This window comes from Notolabrus celidotus, chromosome 19 (genome assembly GCF_009762535.1).
Source record: "Notolabrus celidotus isolate fNotCel1 chromosome 19, fNotCel1.pri, whole genome shotgun sequence".
NCBI classification, from domain to species: Eukaryota; Metazoa; Chordata; class Actinopteri; order Labriformes; family Labridae; genus Notolabrus; species Notolabrus celidotus.
Window position 1 is genome coordinate 24,833,528 of NC_048290.1, and position 13,276 is coordinate 24,846,803.

At 39.5% G+C, this 13,276-nt stretch overlaps 1 protein-coding gene across 1 annotated transcript; it reads right to left on the reverse strand.

The window, feature by feature from the left end:
- Positions 1-6,637: 6,637 nt before the first annotated feature.
- On the reverse strand, positions 6,638-13,243 carry ndufa8 (NADH:ubiquinone oxidoreductase subunit A8). The gene is made up of 4 exons (XM_034710166.1): positions 13,009-13,243; positions 10,974-11,137; positions 8,349-8,514; positions 6,638-7,036 (listed from the first exon to the last, which is right to left on the reverse strand). Exons 1-4 carry the CDS (start codon positions 13,057-13,059, stop codon positions 6,899-6,901), a joined length of 519 nt encoding a protein of 172 aa, XP_034566057.1. The 5' UTR covers positions 13,060-13,243; the 3' UTR covers positions 6,638-6,898.
- Between the last annotated feature and the right edge of the window lie 33 nt (positions 13,244-13,276).

Below are 13,276 nucleotides of genomic sequence, written 5' to 3' on the forward strand. Positions count from 1 at the left end.
TTGATCTAAAAAAAATAGGAGATAAAAATAACACTCATGCAGATTTCCTGGAAAAACAGTTGAATTTGTGCCACATTTTGATAGAAGCCTGGCTACTGTTGTGATTTTTGAAGACACTGTGATAGATCAGACCCAGTGGTCATATTTTGAGAACCACTTTGTTTTTTCTGCTGCACCAAAGCTTAAATTTGTCACTCAGTAGATGGTATTAAATATTACAGCAAACAGTCTCATTTGATTTCCTTTATTACCATTTTTACTCTATTTGATGAGAGCTAAACGACTTACAGTACTACCAAACAGAAACAATAATCATTTAACATTTGGAGCTGCGCTGTAGAATACATTCTAATGATCAAAGTCCACATTAAAGTATGAAATTAGCTCGCTGTGTAAACACTTGCTTAAATTTTGTCTCCACATGGAGCCTAGAAAGACAGATCCTTCACTGTACTGTGTAAACACATGAATCAGAGGAGAGAATGAGTAAAGGGTGGATGTGCATACATGCTCCAAATTGGCTAGATCTGGTCTCTTTGGCTGAGAAGAAGAGACAAGAGACAAGAAAGATTTCCTCCAGCAAGAATAGTGAGATAAAGCGAATGACGACAGTGTGAAAGCAAAGAGAGGAGAGGACGGGGAGGAAAACGGATTGAATGTTGGCACGCAGGGAAAAGGCAGTCTGCGGTAGACTTGTAAATAGCCGGAGGGACGGAGGGATGGAGGAATGGAGCTATCAGCGGAGAAGTGATGAAGGTCTGGGATCAAGCCAAGATAAACACAGGCCAGCCCAGAAGGAGCTGCAGCACCACACACACACATATGAACTTCACAAAGGCACAAACATACAAACACTTAAGACTGCGGGCACTTTATATTCATCATTAAACACATACACACACTCATTCATGCACACACACACCTGCAGGCAAATAAACAGTGCACTGTAAGGCCCCCAGACCGCAACTTCTTGAGTGTTAAGCTGTGTGACAACAGCCTGAGCTGTCATTTAGACATCATATTTCAACACATACTCTACATTAGTCCATTCGCCCAGATACTTCAGAATAAACACACAATGAATAGAAATGACTGGACTTTTTTTGAAACACTTTGGATAAACAGACTCAAAAGAAGGCTGAGCTCTTGGAAAATCCCTCTTAATGTCTCTGTAGACTCATTTTAAGTCCTGTTTTAACAATAAAATCAAATGTTTCCTTGTTTTATTAAGATTCTCAAATACAAATGTGTGCTTTTAACCCCTAGTGTGTCTTTTTTGTTACGCACCTCTTCCAGTGTATTCGTGACTGTGTTTATCTGCATGCACATGTGTCAGTGTGTTACATTGTCTGTCTGTGAGAGTGTGACTGGGTTTCTTTAGCATGCTCTGAAGCGAGAGCGCTCCTGCTCTGTCTTGTCTTTGACCAACTAACACCTCATCTTTCAAAATTTGCCAAATGTTGTCTTTAGCGCAACATTCAAAAGCATTTGGCAAATCTGCAGCATGAAAGAGCGGCCGTGAAGCGTGGCTGCCTGGAATGCAAAACACAAGTCATGGTCATCACTCTGTCACCACACAAAGTCAGACTTTGAGGACCCAGAGCCTTTGTGTGTGTCGAAATATGATTGACTGAGTTTAAGAAATACACATAATTCTTTGTAAACATGTTATAAAAGTGAAGCGGGGTTATTGAATAAAACAACAATTAAAACAAAGAGGGTGAATTTCAAGGATATTTAAAACTATGATCTTTTTTTATTTTTGGATCTATTTCTCAGTTGACAAGGTTTGATGTGAAAGGGGACACAAAAAGGACCAGAAGACTAGGGCTTTTTAGCATTTCAGCTTTGTGTTTTGGTCTTTGGGTTCATCTTAACTTGTAAGGCACTATATAGACTTTTTTTAAACCACAGCAGACATCTGTATTCAGAGGAAAAGCTCAAAGAAGGCTGTATCCTACCTGCTGAGCACAAGAGGAGCCAAAGGGCCAGATATTTCTCCACTAAGATAGTGGCGACTAAAAAGAAGCAAACACACAAAAAGATAACCTTACATCTGTTAGAAACATGACTCCAAAGCTATTATAAGGCTGTGCATCTTCGAAAGTATCTTAAACTGTTTTTGCTATCACTTTTAGCTATACGTCCGAGGTTATAAGAGTTAAAAAAAATTGCCACAACTTGCCCAAGGTACAAAAAAATATATCCAAACTCTAACTCTGTTGATAAATCTAAAAGAGAATCGCTCAATTGGCTTATAATATGTAAAAGCAGTGCTTAAATCAACTTCAAAGAAAAAAAAGGCTAGTGTAAGCAGGGGCAGATCCAGACTCTTTGACTGGGATGACCCAGCTAAGGCACTGACCACTGAAAATGTGTACTACTATACATTAGTACAGTTGGCACAGTACTGTAAACTGACACATTTGATATTTCAAACAGAAATAATTACATTCAGATAAGTTCTTCCAAATTACAAGGCAGAAAATGACCCTACATTATGAGAAATATATTCTTAACTTTAGTCTTTCCATCAAGAAAAGTAAATTAGTTTTTAGTATAACTTTGCTGGTTTCAAGGAATGTAATGCCTAGTGCATGTCATTATGTCAAGATAATGGCTTTAGCATTTACTTAATTTAAGAGTCTCATATTTTTGTATTTCTATAAAGAAATGTAATGAACTTGTTATTAGTGAAAATACACTTATTTTAAGGTATTTCTGGGTTCATTGAGGCTAGGTATTTTTACTTGTTTTGGAAAGTCTTGACAAGGCAAATTTTCTTGTTCTATTGGCAGATCATTTTGCTTAGTTTAAGTAATACACCCCCAATTTTTGTATATTCTTTCTTGTTTTTGAAGGCGTGCGTTTTGTAGTGTAATCCTATCTACTGTAGCTACTATTTAAGGATCAAGGTTTAAAATTCCTGTGTATTTTTTTCACTTTGAAAAATAACACAACAGACTGGGAATGTTCAAATTATTTTAACTTAGGGCTCAAAAAGATGTTCCCAAGTCACGTATACTACTGCTGCTACTAGTGGCCTGTTAATACAGCAATTAAAGAGCCAATTTTAATAAGTCCTACATCTGACAAGGCAGATAGCCAATCATAGTTATGGATCTTGGGGTGGAACTAGGGGTTGCCAATCAGATTTCAAGGTGGGCCAAGGCAACACCTGAGCAAAATTGATACCTCAAATCAGTTGTTAAAGTTTATCCAGGCCATACTCAAACAACATTTAAATGCACTTGCGACCTTTATCTAAAGTAATTTTGAGTCCAAATTTTAGTCACAATGCTGATTTAAGTGAGCCCTCAAATAATTAAGGGGTGAGTTAATCTGACAAACCTTCATGAAATCCTTCTCCACTGAGATGTTTTGTCCGAGGTTAATGTGACTTCATATCTCTTCTCAAATTGCACAGATCTCAAAAACAATGTTTGCTGTGTATACAAGCATATATGCCTGTATTGGAGTGTGTTACCCTTTTGAAGCTCTCAGATTATTAATCTCCATGAGTGGTGGCTGCAGACGTAGTGATGGTACTTGTTGCTTGTAGCTGTGTGTTTTATACTTAAAGCTACCAGCATTGCTGTTCAAAGCCGCCCTGTGCTGTACGACGGGATAAGAGGGGACATGAAAGCAGCACTCAACGACATGTACAGTCTAAAGATCATAGAATATGACGGCAAAGAAGGTACACCAACATAAACAAATCAAGCACACCTACATATTGATAAAACAAGTGTACCCACATGTTAGGGGATCCTAATGGATGCAGCAGACATCCCATGGAGGAGAAGTGCACTGCTGTGTTTCTGATACAACAGTTTACAACTGTTAGCTCCGACCAAGTAATCTGATTGGACAAGAAGATCTCTGTGAGTGCTGATATAGAGTTCAACAGCACCTGGACTTTTGAATATATGTATATTCTGTTTTGACTAAAGCCACTTAACATCACTGCAGACAATCTTTGTCCTTTTTCGTCTTGACTTTAAAAATCCTGTCAACAGGCTTATATTTCAGCCTAATCATGATTTATGAACAACAGCAATACCTGTTGTCTTTTATTATCATTTACTCCTGTATGCCTCCTGTTGAACTGTTGTATAACAGCATTATCTCTCTCAAGGTTGTGTTGTTGGGCTGAATATCTCGCCTGCAGCCCCAAACTTGTGACCCAATCACATTTGTGTTTACAAAAGTTTTGCTTTGGTAGGAACATAAAACCCCTCTTTAATGTCTGCTTGAATTTCATCTTCAGTCACACACTGAATTAATGGAAATAAAACAAACCTCTGCCAGCGTTGACTGCTGCTGCTCATCCCCACTTCAAACATTCTTTTAATTGTCTCAAACCTGGCACTGAACAGCGGTAATATTGACAGTCGTGTGTTATGAGCAAGTCGGGTTGTTTGAGTGTTTTAGTCTGTCGGGCTCCCAGGCGGGCTGTAGCTTTGCGAAAGCCCTGTATTGTATTTCTTTCCTGTGCCAGAACCCGTTTTCCTGTGGCGGTGCTGTGTCAAACGATGACCCTCTGCTTCCTGAAAGTCGCATGGAGACAGACCTGCCACGAGCCCGGGGGCCTCAGCGTCAGCCACTGGACAACCTCAAAGTCTCCAATCTGTCCGTCTACGATCAGGTCTTTCCCCACTTTTCCTTTTTACGTCTCCCTTTTTTCCTAGCCTTATCTTTTGCTTCTTATTTTCTGTCATTTATCACCCCTCCATCATCCTCCTTCTTCCTCTCCTTCAATATTTTCGTCTTTGTCACCTCCCGTCTGTCCTCACCCCCTTCTTCTCTGTGTTTCCCTCCGTCCACACCTCCTCTCCTCCTCCCTTTGTCCAACAGTCCAGGTCAGAAGAGGGTCTGTCAGGCTTTTCCTGTGCGAGTCGCAGGTCCAGACCACACCTTGTGAGGGGGATTTCTGCAACTACTGTCAGTGACACCCTGTAAAAACAAGGAGACACGCACCCTCATGTCTGCATATACACAGAGCTCCTGAAAAAAAGGGGGTGTTTTTGGCAAAAACTAACTTTCTGTTGGAGGAATAAATAAAAACTTGTGGGAAAAAAACTTTAAATATGAAGAAAGGAAAACAAATTCAGCTGGAATTGTATCGACGCTCCATCTAGAGTAAGCAAAAGAGCATTTTTTCAGATCCTAAATAAAGACCAAAGTTAGCATTAGCAGATAGATGTTGACCTCACTTACAGTGAGTCAGATCTGTTATTCTGCATTGAAAGTAGACATATTTAAACAACCCGAGGGCCAACAACCTGATCTCTGGAGTCTGAGAAAGCTGTCAAATCATTTTTTATCATAAGACCTTAAAAGTTATAGAACATAAATGGCGAGGGATGAAGACTCAAAGGCCTGAAGTCTTCAGGAGCAGGGATGCACAGATTAAAAATTGAAGGCTTATACTGATTCTGATGCATAATATAACAAATTAAAATACAGCTGATTCCAATGTTTTCTTAAAATAACTGCTTTTGGTTACTTGTTTTTCCTGTGTCTACAGTGTGTGCTTTCCATCTGGACTGGGAACCCTAATTGAATCTCCATCATACAACATAAGTGAACGTTGTTTTAATCATTAAGCCTTCATAACGGTATCTTTGATTGAGCACAAATTAAATGCTAAGACTTGACTTAAACAACTTTTAATGTAATGTTCTTTCACATAAAAAATGGCCAACTTTACAACCATGAACTCAGTAAAAGGCATTTTTAACTCCTTACAGAGGCTGACGAAACTATTTTTTTTTCAAACAATTGCTCTTACATTAAAATAATATTAACTGCAGTTAAAAAAGCAGCTTACAAAAACATTAAGAGGGCCACCATACTGCTTGTTTATTCATATATAATTGTTTTTTTTATTCCTAAAATCAAAAGCATGTTGCTTACTAGCTTTTTGTTGTTAAATGAATGAGAGGTAACAGATAGGTATTGACTGCTATTAGTGAAGTTAATTGCCGATCTGTTGGTTAACATCAACAGGTTAAGTGTCAATTGATACTGATGCTCAGCTGATAGATTGGTGCGTCACTTTGCAAATATTATATAGTAAAGTCACAACATGATGCATGTACTTAATAACTTCTGAGCTTTTCTTCTGGTGACTTCAATGAATCAGAGCTTCCTCACCCACATCACTGCCCAACCATGATCTTGGATTCTGTCCCAGTGGTGTGCTTGTGTGCTTGCATTGGCACAGTCCACTTTGTTCCACAGGCTGTCAGGCCTTTGAATGGGCTCCTCATCTCCTTCCACTTAAGGTCACAAGTGTGTGCGTGTGTGTGTGTGTGTGTGTGTGTGTGTGGGCGGCAATAACATACTTCTCTGTGCATCTCTGAAATGACTCCTCCTGTCTTCTTCCAGCCCGGGTCAGAGGCAGGAAGTGAGCCAGGAGAAAAGGAGGAAGCAGAAGCAGCTCTCTCTGGCTGCAGGTAGTGACCCTCAACCTTGACCTCTGACCCCAGCCTCCATCAGTCTGACAATACGCACTCTGACAAAACACAGATGTGCAAACACACGACTGCTGCGGCCGACAATTTAGTGATATAGAAAGAACTGCCTGAACTCACTGGTAGAAGTAAACTGAAAAAGGACATTAGAGTCAGAATGATAATTTATCTCTTTATTATTTGACAACAATAATAACAGTATGTTGCATTTGTTCACTCGTTACATTTACAGAGGTGGTCAGGAAAGCTGTATGGACTCATGGACTTAGCTCGCACAATCATCCATCCCTCCTTCCTTTATCAAACTGTTTGATGGTGCTGGACGTACAGCTGGTGGTGACACTGTTAGCACATGAGCTCTGTCCACAAAATGGACAGAGCTCATAGCTTTAGAAGGCTTTGTACACTCTGGAGCTGCCTCACCAGTTCCAGAAGAATAACCTGCTGCCATGTTTGGAAGGCTCCAGTTTCCCCTCGATGACTGGGTTGGGCTCAGGACGAGGTCTGGAGTGGTAGGGATTGTCAGGGATGGGCCGTGGGGTCGACACTTTGGTCACCTGTAAAAGAAAAGTAACATTACGTGTTATATACATAACATATAACACGTTTATTAACATTTCAGTGCACAGTTCGGTTTAAGAGATGAACTGTCTTAAAGGGCATTGAGTTTTCTTACACAACTGATGTGAAAACAATACCTTATGTGATGGAGGTGTTCAACATGAACCTTGATCTGTTATCTTCACTCTTCTTTACCTGCAGCATCTCTTCTCTTTGTTTCATGATATACAACATCACCTTACATCTTAACTTGCTTCCCTCGTATTTATGTGATTTTATTCATTTCAAAAATATTGGAAGATACAGTCTCCGCTCTTTGACCCAGTCACAAAACTTGCTTTTGCTTTCAGTCCCAAGAGTGCGTCTTGAAATGGGTAAAAAGAGTTTTAGATATGCTGCTCCTGCAGCCTAGAACCTGTGGCAGGAGAGCCTGGGTTTGAGGGAGCGTATCTCTTTAAATGTTTTTAAAAGCAGACTGAAGGCTCTTGAGGAAGATGCTTCACTTTGTAGATGCTTTGACTGATGACTTTTGTTCTGAAACCCATGATATGTTGTATTGTTTTAGAATTATGTGTTTGTCTGTAACTTATCTAATGTGCTGCTGCTGATCTTGACCAGATTTTTAATCTCAATGTGGTTTTCTCCTGATTAAATAATATATAACTAAAAAAAAATTAAAAAATAAATCCTCATTTACATTTTCTAAACATCTTCTGGCTCTGGTTCCTTAATTATCTCCCTCTGCTCCTCATATCTAATAATCTACAAAGAAATATTTACAAACCTTTCCTAACACAAGTAACAGTCTTTTTATAATTCATGTAACTGCAACCAGAGAACCCCAGTCAAAGAAAAGTGAAATTAAAAATGTAAAGCCACTGTTCTGTTTTGTTGTTTTCTGTATGATGTGATTTGAAGACATGATTAGCAGCAGCTCTGCCTGGCAACTGTAAAGTGGCCTAAAAGTTGAAAACACAGATCCTGCAGCGTGTGCAAGTGTGTGCAGAAATAAAGTGTCAGAAATAAAAGTCTAAAAAACCTTTTGCCAAGATTAATTTTAGGTCTTTTTTTGAGTGCTGCAGCATAATTAGTGCTTCAAATAAAGTTATGAAAGCCCTTTAAAAAAGCCTTGTTATGGAAAGAAAAGCATCAAAAATACATGATTTGCCTGCTCAGTGCTGCTGCTGACTGAGGCGTCTATGCAGATGCAATCAGAGCTTCTTACACGGCGCACAATCAGCAAGAATGGAGCCCATCAACCGAGCTGCTCGCATTGTGAACGCACAGTCACTACGTCACAAGTCTCACCTTAGACAGGTCGCCCAGCTCAGGTCTCTCCCAGCCCAGCTTGTCAAGGACGCAGCTGTCGAAGGCTTGCTGCTGCGTGCGGCAGCGACGCAGCTCAGCCAGGTTGGAATAATCCAGACAGGTCCAGTACTCAGTGAAGGACTCGGCGCAGTTTCCCTTGATTTGTCTGCGAGGAAACAAATCAAATATTCAAGGGTAAGATTAAATTATACGGGGAAATCAGTTAGTATGCACGAGATTAAAGTTTTCTCCTTAATAATGCTGAAAAAAATAAATGATTAGGGAGATAGAGAGACTCTGGTGGGTTTGAAGGGAAATTCAAAAACTTATGATTCTATCCAAGTACCGGAAACACTTAAAACAAAAGTCAAAATTTCAAAGCCAACCATGTCTGAGCTTTTACAAAATTTTGCTTTATTATTTGTAGTTTTCCATCAGCCAGGTTCAGATAAATCTAAGCTGCTCATTTCATTGAAGTATCCCCAAAAAGTGTCTGGCAGTTTCCAGAAGCACCTAAGAATCAAACCAGGTCACCGCCTAATTACAGCTTTTCTCAAATCTTTCCTCATTATAATAATTACAGGTGTCGCTCTTTCACAATAACTCTCAGTTTACCTTTGAGGTGAGAGTGTCAGTTGTTTGTTTTGGCTTCAGATTTAGAGGTCACCTTTTGGGACACACACACAAAAGCACCTTAGAGACTAGAGGGGCGACCAAAGCGCTATTTCAAAACAGTCAGTTATCACAGACACAGCAGTTAAGAGTGAAAAACGCCAGGCCACTTCCTCGAATGGCCCCCGAGGGCAGTTTCATAGACATGTAATAGTCTCTGTACTTGTTTACGCTTTTAAATTAACAAGTGAAGTGTGTCTGCTGGTCATAGTAAAAGAGGAGCGTAGAAAATCACAAGTGTTCCCCTCACCTTTCTGTTCTATGAGTCATGAGCTGGGTTTTTTTTCAAGATAGCAAAAGTTTATTAGGAATTTTAAACAGGCTGATTTTTATTCATTCGCCAAAAAGAGACAAAAAGCATTGCAGATAGAAATACTTGTGTAACCAGATTTAAAAACGTACCCAAAAAAGACAGCGCTATGATTATACCCTTACTAAACACACATGCACAGTTGCAGAAAGTTATGGTAACTATCATACCTTCCTGGCTCAGTCTCTTCAATGAAGCTCTATGTTTATGTCTACTTCTGTGAACTACTACAAGGCTTGGCAACATTTTGATCTGACTTTATGCAGTTTATTGTCCAATAAAATGTTTCAGTATGTTATTGTATTTAGAATGTATACACTGCAAAAATAATTCCTGTTTGTGATTAACAATTATGGATTGTTTGGATTTTATAAGTAAGGTAAATGGTCCTTTTCTTCTGTATTGATTGGACAGCAGAAAAGAGACATTGAATGTGGTGAGTGGACAGTGGGGCAGGGTGACATGCAGCACGGAATGACTGGAAATGGAACCAGCAACCACTACCATGAGGGCTTTAGCTTCTGTATATGCAGCAGGATTTTCCCACTAGGCCAAACCTGCACCCCGTGAGAAATTGTATTTACATATTAATTAGCAATGTGTTTTAGTCCTTAAAATCAACCTCACCAGAACAAACTGCATGTCTGTGTTCATCGCTCAGATGAAGATTCTCATTACGTGCATTCAGAATTTCTTTGTACTGAAGTTCATAAAATATTTGAGTGCTACACACAGGGCGTAAAATTAACACCTGTTAAGCGCCAATGGCAGCTAAAAAATTAGTTTGGCGTGTAAAACAAAAACACACACCCGCCAGTGGCTGATGGAACATTTAGTATTGCATGTGAGGTTATGTTTTCATACTTTCGCCCATTTCTGCCGACTGTCAGGCTATTTTGACCCTCATGGCACGCTGTACTTGTGTTGTGATTTGGTACGTCGGGAACGGCGTGACGTCAGCTACTGGAGTTCTATTCACTCCCTTTGCTTGAAGAAGCACGGCGGGAAGAGCTTTTCGAGGAAGATGTGGCGACACATTCGCGGTGTGAAGCCACCACAAACAAAAAGGATGAACAAAGAGGCAGGAGACGATCAAGAAGAGGAACAGACATCTAAACAGAGTAATGTCACTATAAGACGTTTCAAAGAAAACTGGAAAATTGACGAGGCTGGACAACCTTGTTCCTGGCTGACTTAGTGATGCTTTAGTTTGATTTTCATAATAAAAACGTATGGTAATTATTTTAAATCATATAAGGCATGATTTTTTTTATTTAGCTGGTGAAAAATATTTTTGGCCGGTACATTTTTGGAGGTCACTAGCAAATAGCAGATGAGGTAAAAAGTTAAATTTATGCCCTGGCTGGCTTCACACATACACAAAATACAGAAGCTATCATGGAATGGATGGAACATTATTCATGACAACCTTTTCTCATCCACCCTTTCATCTTAAGTGTTCAACTGAAATATATTCTACTTCTCCAGGTAACACCGGCTTCTACATTCTGCTTCAACCAAAGGCCAATGGAATGGTAAGCTTATTAACAGGACAAGTGGTGTAGTCTTTCATTGATGATTGTTTTGGACATTGTGTCTGTGCATCATTAAAGTACTTGGCATAAAAAAATGATTCACATTACCTGAAGAAGTTGAGTGCACACTCGTTAACTTTCCGTCCTTCTTCTAGACATTTTCTGGGGTCCTTTTCCTCCCAGCGGCAGAGCATGAACTCCTTGCTGGCTTTGTCACATTGAGAGCCAAAATGGTGAGCAGCAGCCTTCAGCACAGCAGATGACACGTTGATCTAGAAAGATGGAGGAACAGAAAAATGTAAAACAATGAGGAAATAATAAGTACACAATTATAATTACACCAAGATATCCTTTCATTTTAGAGGAACATGACTATTTATGTCCCTGTCAGACACCGTGACCCAGTCAAAGGAGCAAAACAAAGTGTTTAATTGAAGGTTGATTTAATATTTCTTCATTGCACAAACACTTAACCCCAAATTGGCAACATAAGCCTCCATGCTGTATATTATTAACTCAACTAATGTGATAGACATTAAGAAAATAGACAGCAATTTAAGAGGCATATTAGAGGTCAAAACTATACCCAGGAAAAACAACCATTTACATCTTGAACATCTTAGTGTATAACATACTACAGAGATGTTGCTGAACCCTCCTATTATCCTTGGGGTCAATTGGACCCCGTTCAATGTTTAACGTCTCTAAATGAATGACTAACATGTTTTTTTTGGCTTCCTATTGCATAACTTTCCCTCATTTATTGGGGACAACTGGGGAAACATAAAATTAAAATGTTGGTATGTTCCAATTTCCTGTAAAAGAAAATTACGCATCAGTGTTCCTTGGGGTCAATTTGACCCCAGGCTGTTTTAGCTGCATATAACATAAGAAATATAAACATTTTACACACATTTGTTTTGGTTGTTTTGGATGATATTTAGGTCACTATAACCAAGGACACTTCCTCATGTGACTTCAGGAGCTGGGATCGGACCGTCAACCTTAATATTGAGATATAATATTTCCAGCCTCCATGTCTCTAAAGACATTCAATGATGAGTCCTGTGTCATACGTTTTGATAACATAGAAACAAGGCAGGGCCGAGCATGACAAACTCACAGCAGTTTGATGTTCTGTTTTACAAATAAAGTCCTTCTGAATGTTTTAAATTGTGTTTATGCTTGAAATATATTTTATTTAAAGGGCGATTTAGGTAGTCAACAAGGAAACAAAGTACCTAACACATAAACCTGGGTAACAATCTGTTTCTGGAGGTTTAAACTGCTGGGGTCAAATTGACCCCAAGGACAAAAGATGTTAGTAAATGTGAGGGTAACAGGAGGGTTAATACAAGCACTGTGTAGGGGACTACTGTCTGTTTGGAAATGCCTTACAAATATCAAACTGTACTGAAAGTAAACACTGGGCTAACCCAAATAACAATTTGAGAATATTTGAAATTCAACATAAAACCTTTTTAACACAACAATGTTCCTGTTTAATTCTTGTAAGCAGTTTTCAAAAAGTGGTGACTACTAGACTACTATACGATTCATCAAACACTACAATACAAAAACAGACCTTGAACTATTTCAATCATATTGTTGATTTGTATGAAAGGTGCTATATAAATAAAGACTGATTGATTAATAAGCTTCTTGATTCTCCCATATTTGTTTTGGAAACAAACAAGCTCCTGCCAGCTAACACATGTCATCCAAGGACAAGTTCAGAGTGCCAAAAACACTGCTGCTGTCATTAACCTGCCACAGATTTGTTTTGAGGCTCGTTGTGTGTAGTTACTGTAGACGTAAACGAGAGAGATGATATGAACTATGAAGAGAATACTACACTTTGACGTTGGAACACTCCATGTTGTGATTCATGCACCACTAGACGCTGCTACACATTTCTAAGATATAACAACAATGCCAGAATAAAATGTCTCCTTCTGTGACTATTTACATAAACGTGTCTTTCACCAGTCCGCAGACACTTAACGACAGTGGGGAAAAGTTGTAGAAAACAGAGAGTGCATATCTTGTTAAGTATAACAGCTAGCATTAGCTTCTGTTGCTAGTTAGCTTACAAGTTCTGTCTGTCTATGATATTCATTCCTCAACGATGACCGCCGCTCACCTCATCCACATTCAGCTCCTGAGCAGACGGAACTTCCAGCGTTGTCGGCATGGCTGGGTGTGTGGACAGTTATATACAAACGGCAAGAATTAATACCGCTGCTGCAAAAACATTCAAGGTCCTCGTCTAGCTCCAGGACGAGCTACGAGGCCGCGGAGGAGAAGGTCAGTTTACTGCGCCTGCGCCTGCTGCTGCTACTACCGGGAGGAAGGCGCTTTCTGATGACGTAAGGTATGACGAACACAAACGGGGCTGCTGACGCATGCCC